This window comes from Triticum aestivum, chromosome 7D, assembly GCF_018294505.1.
Source record: "Triticum aestivum cultivar Chinese Spring chromosome 7D, IWGSC CS RefSeq v2.1, whole genome shotgun sequence".
Lineage (NCBI taxonomy): Eukaryota > Viridiplantae > Streptophyta > Magnoliopsida > Poales > Poaceae > Triticum > Triticum aestivum.
The window spans coordinates 76,775,226-76,793,601 of NC_057814.1; the positions used below are offsets into that span (position 1 = coordinate 76,775,226).

The 18,376-nt window shown below is 44.5% G+C and overlaps 1 protein-coding gene and 1 pseudogene across 2 annotated transcripts; both read right to left on the minus strand.

Moving 5' to 3' along the window:
- Window positions 1-288: 288 nt before the first annotated feature.
- On the minus strand, window positions 289-3,980 carry LOC123165530 (sulfite exporter TauE/SafE family protein 3). 2 transcript variants are annotated; one of them, XM_044583195.1, is made up of 13 exons: window positions 3,849-3,980; window positions 3,528-3,742; window positions 3,157-3,316; window positions 2,472-2,672; window positions 2,317-2,381; window positions 2,193-2,220; window positions 1,994-2,097; window positions 1,816-1,902; window positions 1,424-1,474; window positions 1,108-1,329; window positions 913-1,006; window positions 684-824; window positions 289-592 (listed from the first exon to the last, which is right to left on the minus strand). In XM_044583195.1, the coding sequence occupies exons 2-13, from the start codon at window positions 3,711-3,713 to the stop codon at window positions 507-509; spliced, it is 1,425 nt and encodes a 474-aa protein (XP_044439130.1). In that variant the 5' UTR covers window positions 3,714-3,742; window positions 3,849-3,980; the 3' UTR covers window positions 289-506. The 2 variants fall into 2 exon arrangements, with proteins under 2 accessions (XP_044439130.1, XP_044439132.1); XM_044583197.1 differs by lacking the exon at window positions 3,849-3,980 and having other exon boundaries at window positions 2,329-2,381; window positions 3,528-3,752.
- Window positions 3,981-10,361: 6,381 nt separating this feature from the next.
- On the minus strand, window positions 10,362-17,079 carry LOC123169688 (U-box domain-containing protein 70-like; annotated as a pseudogene).
- Between the last annotated feature and the right edge of the window lie 1,297 nt (window positions 17,080-18,376).

Sequence of the window (18,376 nt, forward strand, 5' to 3'; positions counted from 1 at the left end):
GAAATGACGTTTCGCCCGATCATTCCCTTCACCATAGAAAACAGAAGTTATGTTGATGCTTGTACGATTGCTTGCTCGATAATATTTTGCAAGACGCAAAGGCTTTGTACACGCGTCCCCCCCCCCCCCCCCCCCCCTCTTGTATGAATTTATCGCTAAATTGTTTTTTTGATTCCCAAAAAAGGGGGGTTTGGACTACACTAAAGAATGGTTGCTCTACGCAAAAGAAAATTGAGTGATTTCATGAAAGGAAAAAAAGCAATGCAGAGAAGGAGGAAGGGGGCGAGATTAAACTCTAAATTCGAACACTTTACTTGTAACAATTTACAATTTATAGTTTAGCTCTTACAATTTGCAATTTGCATGGACTTTGGAATACTCCAAGCCTTGTTCACCTTGTTAAACCACCCGTGGAATCCTGAGCTCCAGCCTTGTTCACCTTGACATGTCCACTGATACTGCACAATACATCACGCTGTTCATGCACGCCCACAGGCTACGACTTCCTATGCCTCGTATTTGCAGATGTTCTCGAATCCCATGTACTCATGCCGCTCGATCTTGTGGATCGTGTTGGAGATGCCGACTCCGCCTGCACAAAAATTTCATGGCCTGATGTTCGGTTCGAAACCATGTGAGGGTTGCACACTTGCACTGAGAGTGAGGGGAGGGAAACCTGGTACCTAGAGAGAGCGCGCTGATGAAGATCATGAAGGACAGTATGAAGACGATGATCGACGCCCGCCCTAGCAGATCAATTAGCTTCCTCACAACCCTCTGGCCGACGATCGCAGCGAAAAATGCCAGGATGGTCAAGTAGACAGCTGCACAGGTTTCATTTCAGAGAATAAGTAACAAGTGCTAGATAATCATGGGAAGATATATCAGAAAAAATAGAGGTAGTACTAGTACCATATGGCACAGGGAACCGGTTCAGGAGGTAGTACTCTACGACGGACATGGAAGATGAGAACATCATCGCGAAGGTGGCGGTGGCACTTGCGACCTGGGGACGTTCAACAGAATACAAACATTTCGAAAACATGTGATAAATAGATAGTAGAAACCATAAAGTTCTTAAAATGAGCAAACAAAAGATCGATTTACTTGCGGAGGGACGCCGAGCTCCAGGAAGAGAGGCCCCATGATGGAGCCCCCACCGACGCCAAGCAGACCGGCGACGACACCAGCGGTAACGCCCAAGAAGCAGTATACGAAAAGCTGATGGGCTCTCAGGCTGTTCTGCTCATTCCTCTTTGATGATATCACCCTCCTCCCCTGCACCAAACCTACTGCTTCGTACATGGCCACCCCAACAGACACAGGGATCTGCACACGTATCCAACATGTAAATGAACTACGGATCCATTTTGTATGCGCTATTGTTGAATACCGAGGTGAAGAAAATCGGTACAGTCAGTACCTGGAGTAAGTTCAGAACCCAGTACCAGATGGAGCAAGTTGCCATGTAGTTCTGCAAACATGAAGAATTAACATAAGCCAGTTGTTACTGTCGATATTACCATTTCTCCGGATGTAATTTCATATACAACATCTATTTTTTTGTAATAACATGAGTTGCATGTAGTAGTTTTCCATTTAGATATCTTTCTGTTCAACCTGAACTAGATTATTGAATACTATTATGGATGCCATAGGCAACAGGGAAACTGAACACACAAGTGCACAGCTTGGTACTGTAAAAAGGAAGGATCGATCTTCAATAAAGCAACTGATCACTGAAAACTAAAAGCACTTCATAATTATCCTGGAATTCATGTTATTATAATTTCATATCGCAGTTGAGTTTCACACCTTAGCGACCTGAAGCACGAGGAATGCTACCCAAACGAAGGCAAGAAGGCCAACCTCCTTCCAGTAAACATTCTTCCAAATGGATACCTGCAGTATCAGACCAGCTCTAGTCTTATGAGTCCTTAAGATGATTGCTTCTAAGGCCAGGGAATGTAATGTTCATTGGTTTTTATTTCACCTCTTTGTCAGATGGGGTTTCATTTCGATCATGATCTGACAGAATTTCAGACGGAGATGCGGCGTCAAGTCCTGCAGACAGGGGCATGTACTCCTGTTCTTCACCTGCAGACAGCTGCAGCATTAGATCACGCGGAAAACGAAGCAACATTTTTCCGCGCTTAATAAATGATGAATTGTTGGGTTTATTGGTCACTTACTGGTTTGTTCCGATTGTTTTGCTGCCTCCTGAACCAATAACCAGATGAAAGGGGTTATCGGTATCCCTAATGCCTAATGTGATGTCAAAACAAAAAGTACAGCTATCCAGGATTTTTTTTTTACCGTTATGATTACCGTCTCTTTCTTCCATGTTTCGATAGCCTTCAGAAAAGCTTTAGTTGAAGTAACTGAAATATATTTCGGAAATTATTCTGAGGTCAGCTACAATCACAGCCAGGATTGACGTTTGCTGCAGTTTCAGGGCAATGTCTGAGCACCTATGAAGAGAATGATCAAGAGGACGGTGACGAGCCAGTCAGGGAATATCACATTGCAGATAACCCCAATGCTGACCCCTAGCATCAGCATGGGCTGTATGAGCAGGACTAGATCATAATCTATCACTGGCATGTCCAATGTTGGGTGCTTCAGCTTGAGGTTACAGTACACAGTTGACACGGCAGCGCCCATGATCATACCTGTGGCAGAGTACATTATCAATTCTCTGAAACAATCGTGAACCTAATAAATCTTCCAAAGGTACGTTCTCTCATGATGAATTTTCTATTTTCACCTTTTATATTATGATAGATATAGTGCTCAATCAAAGGAATACATTTGAGATATACCTTGCACTTTAAATTATAGAATTCTTTAGGACATTTTTTTTCTGTTTATAGTGTCGAAGAAAAGGACATGTAACTATTTTTTTTATTACAAGCTGGTTTATAGTGACATAATGCGCAGAATAAGTGTTTTAGCCTAAGTGGCCCATGTATGCACGTATAAATCCATGCATAGCAAACGAGGAGAAATGAATGACTCCAGATATTTCCACCGAATTCCTTAGTAAGATATGCAGGGCTTCATTGCAAATAATACAGTCTGAAGCTAAATCAAGAATAAGAATACATGGATAAATAATAAGAAAAATAATAGCATGAAGATGAACTGAATCCTCACATTTTGACATCGCCGCGGACGACTTGGGATCAAAGCCGATGATCAGGGTCAGCATCGGCACGAAGATCCCACCGCCACCTACGCCGCCGATGCTGCCGAACGCTGCCCCGAAGAATCCAATGAATGACCCCAACACAATTTTCCACCCAAGTTTCATGGGCTACATAAAAAGGACCAGATAAGAATCAACAAAATTAACAAGCCATCTCAATTAATAGCGACTCATGTGTGAAAATGATAAGTGCAGAATGGGTCAGAACTCATAACCATCAAAGGAGTCAGCTCAACTGAAACTAGCCTACAGGTATACTCTCTGAAAACTGGATGAATACAGCTCGAAATTAACACACAAGAGAGGCTTCAGTTATTACCGGCCACACGTGGTGGTAGGCGGTTCCGTCACTCTGCCACAGGGAGCTGGCCAGCTTGCGCAGGTAGCTCGCTTCCTCCGGCGGCGCCACGGCGCCGGCGAACGACAGCCCCCTGTCGGCGGCGACGGCGGCGGCCACAGTGCAGGCCACGCCCAGCACCGCGACGACGTGCCATTTCATCCCCATTTCTTGCCCCCCTCCCCTCCCCTGCAAATCTGCAAAATTCTTTGGGCGCACAGTCAATGTATACTGTTTTTGACCGCGAAAAAAGCAGAGAGATCACGACGAAATTCAGTGATCTTCTCAGAAATCTTTGCGTACCTGTGCAGGAGCAGGGTCAATGAGCGATTTATTAAGGAGATTTGAGGGTGAGCGAGCTGCAAGAGCCGCCGAGCGGAAGTAGGAGGAGAGGACGGGTGGAGATTATTAATGACTTCCGGTGGCGACGGAGCGGTCCAACGACCCTATATGGAGATCATCCGACAACGCGGATGCAAAATAATTGAATAGTACGTACTATTGATTTGACCCACCAATCAATCATACAAAATGCGGTTACTTGTGTCACTAGTAATTGTGTTCGTACGATGCACGTTAATTATTCTATTTTGACATATCCGAATTTTGCTTCGATACACCCCTTTAAAGTTTGCACAAATCTTAAAGTTGCGTAAAAGGCTATTACTCCCTTTGTTTCAAAATAAATGTCGCCGATTTAGTTTTAGTACATTTTACAACAAAATAAGTGTCGCTGATTTAGTGCAACTTACTATTTATTTTGAGATGAAGGGAGCATCATATTAGTTTGCTGATTAAATGTATTGAATAAATTGATTTGATGGAAAATACTCTATTCTCTTTTTTTATTGAAGGGGTACCTTCTAATCTTCACCTTTAATATGCATTGAAAATCGTAAACATTTCCGCGGGGGGGGGGGGGGGGGGGGGGGGGGGGTACCAAAGCAAAGTTGTTGTTCAAATTCGTTAAACTATCTAGGATTTAATCAATGTTCATGACACGGAATAAATTCAGTAGGTTCTAGAAAAAAATCATACAAGGAGATTGCATATAAGCACTGTCGAATGAGACTTATTTTAATTTTGCCACTAATTTCAACCTACCTATCAAAGTCCAATTGGTGGACTGCCATATGTTCTAGTTTCCTTTTAGTTTGTACAGTATTACTACTCACAAATAGCCCCTCCCCCCCCCCCCCACACCCTTTCTAAAAGGTGACTAGGGTTTTCGCCCCTCTAACCAGCGCGATGTCGATCCTCCCTGCCCACATTGTCTCTAAGGGTCTTGAGGTGCGACGGACCGTAGTCCCTTGCCTGGGGGGGGGGGGGGGTCGAATTAATCTTTTCATTTGGTAATTTTAGTGCACTAGTCGGGCCGACGAGGCAGTGGTGACATCTCAGATGTAGAATAATGCCCTGCCCTCCCTATCCCTGCCATGACAGTGCACCTAGAGCTGTCAGAGGGCATGTGGGGTTGTGTTTTCGAGGGATCTGTTTGTATTCGGTCAACGTTGGTCTCCGGTATATCTGTCTAGATTTGGCCGACGCTCATTATCATTGGTGTGTTTGCAAGCATGGTCCTTCTAATCTACGTTTTCCTTTGTCGGTGACGATGCTAGCTGGATCTTTGTGGGTTTAGCACAACTACTCCCCGACTGTCAACTTCAACAAGGGTGTCTGGTTCTGGTGAAAGAGGATAATGACGGTGGCGCGCCTTTAGCTCGTACCAGTTCTTATAGTCGTTGTTAAGTGGTTCATGGACCTGCTTGTAATTTTTTTTGCTTATGAGAAATTTTTTTGGCGATTTACTCATCAGGATCTTTGTACTATTGTTACATACTACTAAAAATCAGAAGAGTTTTTGCAAAAAAATTGTCAAAGCCAAAACGACATGAAATGTCTGAAGTTAATAGATGATGATTCTTTCCCGTAGAAACTTCCTCTGGTTGATTATTCATGTATAAAATGGTCAAGTTGTTGCGTGAATGCTGTTTTATACTGTTGTGGTTCAAGTATCTATATAAAAGAAGTACTCCCTCTATTTCAAAATGTCGTGCATATTTTGTTGTCTGAGAGTTAAACATGTCTACATCTGACCAAGTTTAAAGAAAAATGTATTAACATCCACAATACTTCCCTTGTAACCTAATATATGATTTTTTTAGATCACTAAAGTAGTGATCTAAAAGATCTTATATTTAGTGATCTAAAAGATCTTATATTTAGTGATCTAAAAGATCTTATATCAGTTTACAGAGAGAGTACAATATAAAATCATGTATCACTAGACTCGCTATGGAGGGTATTTCTATATTTTACTTATTTTGTGTTTTAGCTATCGACAGGCTTTTAGGACTATCGACAGTTTATTCTATAAACTTGTTCAAACATAGACCTGTTTGACTTTTGATGAAAAATCAAATGCGTACTACGTTGTGAAACGGAACGGAGGAAGTATATGCCAAGAGGCGCGGCCTGCCTCTACGACTGATTACAGTTGAGACGTCGTAGCGGATTTCAGCACGTTGGCGTGGACACGCAGCTTCAGTTTGGCCATGGAGTTGGAGCACCGGATCACCGTCAGCAGCAGCAGCAGCACCCTTGCGCACGCATCAACGCAGGCGACTCAGCTGAAGCTGGTACTTCCAGGCTGCAAACATCCCTACCGCCGGTTGTGTATCGACAAATTGCACTGCACATTAACACTGGCCAAACACGGCGGCAGCATGCGTGCGTGTGAAGTTCTATGACCAATCGATTGTTTCGTTTCAGTTGTCCATTGGATACTACTACGCTGCCCATTATTGCTTGCTTCTGAAGTGCCGAGAGACCCGAGCCTTGGAGCATTTACAACTGGACTTGTCAAATCAGGCACCCTATATGGTGTTCGTGAACGCGTCCGTTGACGTGGTCGCGCAGCTTGGCTGGATATGAGAGGTGCTGGACAGCCCGGGTGTTTGAGGCTGATTTGAGGCGCCCAGGTGGGTCAAATTTATTGTCTGGCCAGTGACAAGTCTGTCCGTCCGGGCGTTTGAGATCGCTTTGAGACGTCCGGGGGGCACACACCAACCAAGCCCTGCCGGGCCGCTCGATTGCCTTGCGATTCGCGAAATAGTTAGATCACACACGAGAGCATAGTAAATTTGAAGTTTCGATCATTGAAACTTACGAGTTTTTAACTGGAGCTTGCGATTTTCTTGCTCATTTTTACCAAGTTTCGTAGATAAAATTTTAAGACATTTTTTCTGTCAGACGTAACCAAGAAAATCATGATTTTATCAATCGCTCGTACTAAGTTCTAGTAGTTAAAATTTAACATTTATTTTTAAAATTTGTTAAAACATATTTAAAATGAATCTTATTTGAAAGCCCGCGTAACGAGAAATACAAATACGAAAACAAAACTTAATTTGAATTTTTCACTTAAAAGATAAAGGTTTAGAAATCAGAAACCAAAAATAAAAGCACGTGTGAGGAATTCGCTCCTTTGATTGTACCTCAGGATCACAGTGCATTCGTTGCATACATGTCATTTTCTCTTCTCCTGTTGTCACGCCCACAATCCAACAAACTTGTGTGCTGTTCTTAGTCGCCAAGCATACAACTTGTGGCAACATTTTTGTCAAAAAAAAAAAACTTGTAGCAACACTTAAGGCCACTCTCGATCCGACACCAACGTGCTAGTACTAACATGTACTCCCTCTAATTCATATTAATTATCTCCGATTTAGTACAATTTTATACTAAATCTATGACAATTATTATGGATTGGAGGGAGTAGTACTGCATCCTCAACTGCCCCCCCCCCCCCCCCCCCCCCTCTTGATACACCAATATTTGCAAGATACTTGTATCATAGCTTTTTGGTTGATAAACTAGACATTTTACCAACAGCAACAAGACTTTCGTTGAAGATGACCTGATGATGCATGCATGCCTTTCTCCTTGCAGCATGGTCCTCCGTGAGCTCTTCACGTGGCAGTGATTGGTGACCCATCTGGACATGTTTTTTTCTTTCTGGCAGAGCCAACAGGTCGAATCACCGTAAACTAGCAGTACATTTACTTTATTATTATTATAAGGAAAACAACCTGTTTGTTGTTTATCATTGGTTGCTTACCACGTGGTACACGTGGTCAACTTGCAGTACTAGAGTTTCAGATGGGGATCCAAATCGGCGCGAGCAGCACTGATCACCACAGAAACAAGCAACAGAGATACGTGAGCAGCACTGATCGGCCTCAGCGTCGGCGCCGGCGCCGGCGTCGACGGTGGTCACCCACCTGCCGGGATTCGATGGCCCTCTCCCCTTCCACCTCGAAACCGGGTAACCACCCACGCAACAGTGCTGTCTCTAATTAATGCGTCGTCGTTGCTGGTTCGATCTTGAAAATGAAAATGAAATCGGAGGAGACCGGGGCGGAGCTCTTCTACTACTTGGTGGAGTCGGAGCGGAGCCCCGGCGCGGACCCCGTGCTCCTCTGGCTCACCGGCGGGCCTCGCTGCTCCGGCTTCAGCGGCCTCGTCTTCGAAGTCGGCCCCTTGAAGTACGTGCTGGCGCCTAGCCGCAGCTGGTATACAACCCCTTGTCATGGACCAAGGTGAGCGAGAATGATCGACGGCCTCACTGCTGTGCCGAGTATGTCTCTCTTCCTGCTTTACTGACGGCGACGACGATCGCCTTCTCGGACTCGCCCGTCTGCTCGGGCTTCTCCTACGCCAAAGGTGGTTCACTGATCGCCCGCAGTACCTTTCGAGCCCTTTCTACATCGGAGGAGATTCATACGCCCGAAAGGTGGTTCCACTTATTGCGCAATACATTTCAGAAGGTAGATCTCTCTTCTTCCTAATAAATGCATTGTAGGACCACATACATTTGAGAAGGTAGAAGAATATACATATTGTTGATGCATTGTAGGATCTCTCTAATTTCCTTTACACGAGTTTTATTATGAAGCAGCAAGGGATGTTCTTCCAAGCAGTATTTCAGAAGCAGATATATTTTCCATTTTCTTCCCGAGTCACCAAGCCAGCTATCTTTTAACTTGCTTCTACTCACTGTTTAAATAGTGTGCTATATATAGCGGCGTTGTAGCGCTTGTGCTAAGAGACTTTGGTGCTAACACATGAAGTAAAGTTTTAAATAGTGTGCTATATATAGCGGCAATTTGGAATTCTTATAGTAATATTTAAAATGATAGGTTGGAGTGATGAAATTTCTTAGAAAATATGCATATTGCATTTTTATGAGGCCAAAGGCTAGTATATAATTATATATACACATATATGGGAGAAAATGTCAAGCCCGTGATACAACGGGGAAAACAATACTGAGCATGGTGAAATAGGAGTCCTGATGTGCTTTAGTGTGGGCCTTCGTGAAGAAACCCACGAACAGTAACTCTGAAGGTAGATACAAAGGACCTGATCATGCAAATGAAAGTGCATAAAGGAATCATCCTTATCAATATGCTTGATGCGCTCATACTTCACAGGACCGTGTGCAATGCTGATAACTCCAGTATTGTTTTATAAAAGAGGAGTGTCAAACACCAAAATCCCCACCATATAGTTAAGTCACATATGTTTTGAAAAAAGCATACCTCATAACTCCCCCCCCCCCTCTACATTCAAATGGAAAACTGCGTATGTTTTTTCATCTTCTAGACAATGAGAGAACCATCAAGAAAAAAAGAAGATAAGCAAAAAGTGGTCGGCGGCCCTAAGGATCGTTATGCCAAATAGCATCTGAATAGACATGAGGCTATATAAACCAGAGTGGAAAAATAAAAGACGGTGAGAGAGAGTCCCAAAAAGATGTAAGGAGGTGACTTTAGTGAACTGAAGTGGGAGTAGAGACAAACTGACTCATAATGAGAATACAATATGAGATAACTGGATCGTGACATCAAGATAGACAAGACTCACAACGCAATGATGATATTATTGAATAAGATAGAGGTTCACCGTCAGAAGTGCAGAGGAGAACACATAGCTCCATCGGAGTCTCAATGGTGTGCTCATCAGTAAGAGCAAGAAGATCATGGAGCTACTTCTCTTGGGAAATAAAGAAGACATTTGGTGAAGAAACCTCAATCTCAAGAAAGTACCAAAGAGGACCAAAATCAGACATAAGAAACAACTCACTAATACAACCCTTCACAAAGTCAATGTACAGTCATCGCCGGTGATGGTCATGCCACCTACATAGAGTAGTAGAAGACGACGAGTCTGGCCATAAGATGAATGGTGGGAAAAAAATCGCTGGATCATGATCACTTGCAAAAATCTACAACTGAAGTGAGGTGGCAGATATCATAGAAGTGGCGGTGAAGCAATTGGTGTTTATCCCAGCCAAATCTAGTGCACAACAGAGCTATGAACGATTCCTAGTTAAGCCAAGTCAATTTCTCTGTACTGACTGATGCCAAATTCCTACCGTACCCGAGAAATTCAGAATCGCCATCGGCACCTAGTACGATTCCTGCAAGGTGAACATCTGGAAGTACTGCTCACAGAGCGTCTTCTAGAGTTGGGGCTTCTCGATAGTGAAGACAGGGAAGGTCATCGATGGTGGTGGCTGACCCAAAGTGGCCATAACTTGTGAGGACAGTGCGGTCGGAATTTGGGAAGGGATGATGGTCATACCCGTGATTGGGGGTGTCGTGGTGACTCTAAGGTCACTGAGGGAGACCCCTCAATTTAGATCTGCACGCCATGGCAGAATTGCACGTGGAGCTCGTCGTGTGCCGATGAGGAAGGCACAGAAAGGTGGCGGTCCACTTGTAATCGGAGTCGGGGCGGCGTGGTTTGCAGCTATGAGACCGAGAGCTCGAGCTTGGCAAAGCGGACTTCGAGATCCAATTTGCAGGCATTGAGAGCGTTGATACGCGCGATTTGTGCCGCTAGCGCCTTCAAGATGAAGTCGACGTCGTTGTTCACCCTATCGAGGTAGGCGCGGAGCTCGGGATCCATGGTGGCGAGTAGGGCTTCGTCACGTGCTTCCGACAACATGTATCTAGCTTGACGACGGCAAGGGAAAGGGTGGTAAGTGGTCTCTGATACCATGATGTTAGATTCTCAATCTCACTTTCTAGACAGTGTGTTACAGGGGTGGTTCTCTCTCTCAAATACTACAAGTTTAGATACATAAAGGTAAAAGGAAAGCCGCCGTGTCGTTGCCTGATCCAAGCCCGGATGGTTCTCTCCATTTCCCTCCTCTTCCTAAAGTAGTGCACACCCACTCGGGCCCCACAAACCTGCGGTTTGGTGGTGGAATCCTAGCTGGCCTTCGAATGACACAATCTTCTCTCTGGTGGGCCCCCGTGGGCCCTAGCGCCTTTGGCTGCCATGTGCCATGGCAGCGTTTCCTGGAGGCGTCACTGGTTTCGCTGCCATGGCCGCGGTTTTGCCTGCAGCTCATGCTGCGAGGAACGATGTACAACCATATTGAATTGACCTGGGCTCACCTTGGCGAACAAGAGCATCGTTCAGTCATGAACTCATGATGCATGCGGGTAAACTCCAGAAACCCAAATGCAACATTACTGCAGAAAATTGTTGGTCTAAATGTTCCTGTATCATTTCAACTACCTGATCTCCAGTCGGACTCCCATTTCTGAAGGCTGGAAATGCATGTAGAATAGATACACAAATGGCGCATCAGCAGAACGTAAGAGTCTGAATTTCAAGATACGGGAGGGGAACTGACAGTTACTGAACCCCATGGATCCACTGTCTGCGAAGGTATCATTCAGCAAATATCTGATGGCTGTGGAATTGCCATCCTTTGTGTGGAACGGGGTTGTAGCCCACAAAGTCCAGCGACCCCCTTCACCAGATCAGCCAGCTTCAGCGTGAACCTCGGCGGCCTTTCTCCGGCCCTCAATCTCGTCGTTTCCGGGTCATCGCCAAAGAAGAAGGCAAATTAAATCTTTTGACACCAGATCAGCAGTTGCAATCTGTAGTTTAGAACCTTGCAATTTGGAACCTACTGCTAGCTCTGTTCACTGTCACTGTAATTTGAAAAGACTGACAGGCTAACTCTGTTCTTGGCAATTCTTGATCAGATCAGTAAGTTTACAGTTAATGGAGTAGGGTGAGTGAGGCTCGAATCACCACCTCAGCCTCAACATCAGCCGTGGAGTTCAGCATAGGCTCATACCATATCACATCCAACGACAGCCCCAGCTCTCTGTTCTGCTTTGCATAAGTAACATTACGGCACCAAAAACACCTAGCTAATTTAGGCCCCAACCTTGATCATATATTGTTCATTTCAAACAGCATTGCAGTCTCAGGGCCACGGCGAAATCACACCAAGGTTTAGAGAGCAAAGCCTGAACTAAGTCAAACATATAGTTCTGTCTGAGACTAAAAATTACAAGTTGTCACTAAAAAGGCCATACACTTTAATGGAGTGCAAATTTGTGCCGAATGTGTGCAATTTTAGGCAACCAAGAAATAGCAAAATGGTTACAATTTTTTACCTTAATTATCGGTCGCTTGAATCTTTTTAGAATCTCAGTCACCTACAATTGCAGAATACCAAGCCCAAAAGTGCACTTTACGAAGACGTGTGATTTTAGGAAAATGATGGCTCATTACTTTATAGGTTAAGTTATATAGGTTGCGACGCCAAGTTGACGATTGTCGGGTGTTGATCCAAAAGACTCGGAAATGTCACTTGGATTTAAAGGAAAAAATCAAGCAACTTATGAATGGAATGAAAAATCTCTATGTATGGATTAAGAAAACATGACTGCTTTAAAACTCCAATACACGTCCTGAGTACTTGTACATGTAGCTGGAAGCTTAGCTTGGCCAGACTTAACCGTAGTTCTACAAGAATGGCAACTACTCCACTGACCACTAGTTCACGCAGTCCTTTTTTGGCAGAGTTTTTCATAGGCATCGCCTACATATCTAATGATCCTTTTGCAAAATCCCTGCATTTTACCTACAGAAGGTCATACCACTAGTTAGTACTACGCAGTTGACGGACGCTTGCTCTTCTGTCTCCCAGGTTCAAGCTTTTGGTAGGGAGCAGGCACCGACACACCGTGTTGATACTTGTGGCGGCTGGGACAAAGCTTTGCAAATTAGGCAGATTATTACAGCACCATGCTGTGCTGTTGGAGCCATTCCTGAATGGCAGAACGGAGAGCGATATTGGGGATGAGCTCCTGGTGTTGAAGTGGCAAGTTGGTGAACGGCGATGTGATTTTGCCTCTACCAAACCATTCCCGGATAGAATTACCTTCGTAGGTGATTCCATCCGCTGTCAACTGAGGATCCTTCATGATTTCCTGAAATGATGACAAAAGATGATTAGTCACAAGTTAAGAGAGCTACTAACATCACACGAGTGCCTAGAAATAGACGAATCAAAAGACACATTCAAGTCATTTTTAGCTTGCAAAACGATCTTATATTATGGGACAGAGGGGGTATTTATGTGCTCCTGAACAGGGAAAAAGCATAGAGTTCCTTTCTACTCACATGAGATATAGAACAGGTGAAGTGTGACGGTATGATGCTTTCCTCTTGCACCAAACTTGAAGATGACTGTGAAGATAACATTGCAACATCCCTCATGGTCTCAACTGCTGTCCAGAGCTGGCCTGAAAGAACAGGACGGTACCTGCTGTTTTGCTCAGTGCAACTGAGAGCAATGTGTGCTAACTGCTGGATGTGCACATCAGGCCACTCTCCGGCTGAGGTATCAACTACAGAATTGAGGTCACCTTGCTCCATAGCATCCTCCACAATCTTCTTTATACCAAGAGGAGGCTTTCCAGTTAAAAGGCGCAGGACTACCATTCCAAAAGAATAAACATCGGAGTGAGGTGTCATCTTGCGAGTGGCAAGACATTCTGGGTCCACGTATATAGGGGCCTCCACAGGATGGTTGGTGCTATTGCTGTTGGACTGGATTAGCAAATGAAAAATGCCAAAGTCACTAAGCTTAGTGACTAAGTTGGCATCAAGAAGAATATTGGCAGGATGAAGATCGCCATGTACAATTGGTTCAGGTCTGTTCTCGTGAAGAAAGATCAGAGCTGAACATATCTCAGCAATAATACGGATGCGGATCTGCCACGTCAGAGTTCGCCTCTTATCCTCACATGAAAGAAAATCTTCAAGACTACCATTTGGTAAGAACTCATAGACAAGCGTCAATAACTCTGTGCATGCTCCTAGCAGAGTTACTAGGTTGGGGTGTCTCACTCTACTATGGATAGCAACCTGCAACATAAATCCAAAATAAATTATTTACAACTAGTCGTTTTGGAAACACTAATTTATTCAAGTTCCAGTTTTGACTGAAAAGAAGCAAGACATCACCAACTTTTTCTAGTATGACATAGGCAAAATAAACTTCAGAGCAAGTTCAGTAGAACTACCCCTTGTTCAAACTGTGAGCGTCCTTGACCATCGTGTCTCAGCACCTTTATTGCAACTGTCATGTTCCGGAGGACACCTCGGTACACAGAGGCAACCCCACATTCTCTGAACTTCGTTGAAGTACTGAAATTTTCTGTTGCACGTTCTAGTTCAGCTAATGAAAACTGGCAGGGCATCGCTGCACTTCTCCGGCGTAACTTTTCTACCTCTTCGAGTGCAGCATCTCGTTCCTTTAGCAAGACGTCATGCTTGGACTGAAGCTGATTATACCGCTCTTTGGATTCAGTGAGCTGATGTTGCAGATTCAAACTATGCTCACTGGCCTTCTGAAGTTCCTCACTATGGAACTTTTTCGATTCCAAAAGCTGATTTTGAGCATGTTCATTATGCTTATTAGCTTTCTGTAGCTCATTAGCAACCTCATCCTGTCGTGCTTTAACCTGTTGCAACTCTTGTTGTATTTTGGAAAGATGCTCCTCGGTTTCTTTCTGTCGTTGCACGTGGTTTGCCTCTGATGTCCTGGCCTGCAGAATTCACACACTTTCATTCATATTTATCTGTGATAGATGGCTTGATTAATATGGTTTCATTTGACATAAATATCATCGAGTCCAGATAAGTTGTAGTAGTAAGAATGGCTAGAGAGTGCACGCATAACCAATAGGGCTACTTTGCAAATGCGGCCCTCCAGTTAGATAAGATAGCTTTTTTGAAAAATAAATGCTTATCATTTATAAATTTTTTAGGACATCATGGTACGAACTTACTGTTTGTTCAGATTCCATCCGCCTCAAGCGCTCATCAGAAGCTTCTTTCTTCAATACCGCAACTTCTTCCATGTACTTTTGAAGTTCATTAGACAAATAAATGTCTGAATGCCAATCTCTCTGTTAGGATCATTGAGAGCAAAGAATTAGTGACTTGGGGTAATAAAACTCAACCAGATTGTTTGGAAGGGGTAAAGTTTAACTACTAATTAGCAGGTTTTCAATGCGCTGTGCTTCATGTACACCATAAGTATGGTTTAAGATTTCTAAGTGGTCCTTTTAAAGTTTAACTACTAATTAGAAGGTTCTCATTGCCAGTCAAGGTACAGTTTCTTTGTTTCCTGTTGCACAAGGATTACCACAGTCACGGTGAACCATCCATGCAAGAAATATGTGTGGAAAAATTAAACAGAAACAAATAATGATGGAAGAGACTGACCAAAATGTCTTCTAAATCCACAATCCCAACGTCACCGCCTTTAGACTTCTCAATGCATGTCACACATCTAGTCCAACAAAAACAAATGTCAGTTCATGTTATAATGTCAACAAGGCAAACGGAGGACTGGAATGCTACCTCTTAAAGCCATCAATTATGATAGTACTGTTTGGATCACGCTTCAAACCCTCTATGTATGTTGCCATAGCACTTTGATAATTCTGCATCAGGGCTTGAACCTTCGCTTTACAGAGATAACCCATCAAATAAGTAGGATCCAGCTCAATACATTTTTCTGCATCTTCCAGACCTTGGGGCAGAGCTCCCAGAAAGATGTGACATTGAGCTCTGTTTCTAAACACCTGGATGGCCAATCATAAAAGTATCACTATCATCAAAGTAAAATACTACAGTAACCAGGGAGCCAATAAAAAATTATGCCCTCCGGAGCATGCCTTCCAGTCAATGATGTAAAATGTAAAACAAACAAGACAGCTCATAAATGATATGTTATGTGACTGAATTTGTAATATTCAGAGGCTCATCTAACTTGAACGGAGAACCAAATTTAACGAATGAGCTAAAGGTGCCTTCAGATAGAATATAAAGTTTAATCACTGTAAGCCAAATCCTTACTGCAGGTTCATTTGGATTCTTGTTCACAGCTTCGGTATAGCGAGCTGCTGCTTCCTGATATCTTCTGGTGTAGAAGAGTTCATTGCCTGCAACATGTATAGCAGTGTATATTCAGATTCCAGAAGCAGAAGTTGAACGTCACAATAGCAAGAGGCACACCACTAAACGGATCTGGCTGTATCATGCTTGAAGAAAGAACATAGATTGCTAGCAGCTGTCCACTTCTTTTGGTGAACCAATGATAGATTGAGTAGTAGTACCAATTTAGCTCCTGATTGATTTCTCCCCTAATTATTGACTTGCTATTGTTGGAACGAAATAGGAAAAGTGTTTGTAGTCAATGAACCGGAGGGAGTACCTTTTACTAGTATTTCTGTTTGCAGTTAGGCCTTGTTTGGTACTAGTGTATTTTAGGGAATTGGTGGGGATTATCCCGGTCAAACCCCTAAATCCACACATATCCCAAAACACCGTTTGATTCTAGTGTACTCCACATTTCATCCCCACATTTCCTCACAAATCCCCAAACTCTACTGCATTTTTCTCAATACCCAATGCACTACCCCTACCTAGTGGATTGGGGATAAATGGGGATTTGAAGGGATTGGGACCCAATCCCTGTGGGGTTTATCCCCACCAATCCCCTCAAAAACCCTAGTACCAAACAAGGCCTTAAGATTCTGAAATTCCCAAGAACGTTTACACTCGGTGTACACTTGATGACCATGCTTTTATTTAGAGAAATTTCTTGTTAAAATAAGGGCAACGGATCCTGCGAGGGATAAGAACAAGCACCATGTAGGCGAGACGATGCGCCCTAAATCTATCTATTTGTTTATTAGTAGTAATCAGTAGAGACTAATCAACTTCACAGATAGTAATAGTGCCCGAACCTTTCGCCCAAACACGGCGGTAGTCGGCCTCCTCCGCTTCTAGCCGCTCCCGCTCCTCAATCTCCTTCCTCGAGCTCTCCGCCTCCCGCAGCTTGGCGCGCGTCCGCGCCCCGACCTTGCTCTCACGGCGGAGCTCCCTGCCCCGTTCCACCGCCGCATCGCCGCCGCGAGCCCTCAGGGGGCGGGGGGACTGGACGCTGAACATGAGGCGGCGCGGCTGGGGAGGATGGAGGACGGGCGCGGGTGTGGTGGACGTCTCGGGGAAGAGGCTCCTTCTCCCGCTTCGGCTGGCGGGCGGTGGTGGTGCCGGTTTTTTTGAATTTCAAACCGACCCCTTTTGGCTCTGCCTCTGCTAGTGTTTGCCGCTCCAAGGGAGACCAGTTATTGCTGCCGCTGGAGAACAGAACGGGAAGGAGCGACTTCAACGCTGATTTGACCACTGGCCGATGGGTAGCTCGGAAAGTGAATGCTACCTACTCCCTCCATTTTTATCTAACGCATCTCGGATTAATTCATGGACATGGATGCAGAAACCGGTCGTCCAACGCTATTCCCTAAACATTTGTTAGTACGGGCAATTTGAAACTCAAATCCATTCGGTCACAACACGGGCGCCGGATCACATCAATCCCCGATCACAATCAAAAGGAGACAAGTATGGCTAGTTTTTATACCCCAATCATGAAAGAATATTAGCCTAGAAGTCTGTGCATACCGGACCGGCAATCCAAGCCTCCACGCTCAAGATGTCTCAGGGCAATCTTGATATTGCTCATAATTTTATTTATTAATGTCTTGCCTTAAATACGAGACTTGTCTACAGGAAACTTTGTATCTATTTTTATGACGGTTTATAAATTTATTTATTAACGTGTCTTGAATATATGAGTTATCTATGAAACTATGTATCTATCTTTATGATCAGATCGGGATCGGGGGAAGCGAGAACAAAAAAAAGGAACAACTCCTGCGTCGTCCACCTTGGGCGACACGGCTGGCGCCTGGTGCTGCCGCCGCCCGAACCCTCCCCTCGCCGCCGCCGGTCAGCCCCGCGTCGTGCAAAGCCCCGGGCTGCGGGGAGATCCTCCCTCTCCCCTCTCTTCTCGCCTTCGGTCAAGATCCGGGCCACCGCCAGCTGGGCCTCGTCGTCACCGCGTGGAGTAGCCACCGCCGCCCTGGGATAGGGGATCGCGGCTAGGTGGGCATGTGGCCTCGTCTCGCCTTGGACTAGCCGGCTTGCAGGGAGTTCGTCCTCGCCTAGATCTGGAGTAGGACGAGGAGAGGTTGTGTTGTAGGGTGGAACCCTAAGTGAAGATCTTTCACGAATTGGAGGGGGAATCCCCAAGAACAAGATGAACACAAGAGAGAAAACAAGAGGAACACTCAAGAACAAGTCCAATCACACATCCACTAGACCAACAAACACACAAGATCCACAAGGTACATGAACAATCAAAGGGAAACAAGATACATGGTAGAGTTCATCCCAAATCCTATGAAGGAGATGAGGGCTTGATGATCTAGGTAGATCCTTCCCTCAAGGGGGGCTTGAATCCCTAGGGTTCTTCTCCAATGGAGGTCTTGTACTCCAATGGAGTCTTCTCTCTCAAGAGGAATCCCACAAGGGGGGGTACATGAGCTAAGCTCTATGATTTGTGTCTATTCTTAGCTACCCTCTAAATGAGCTAG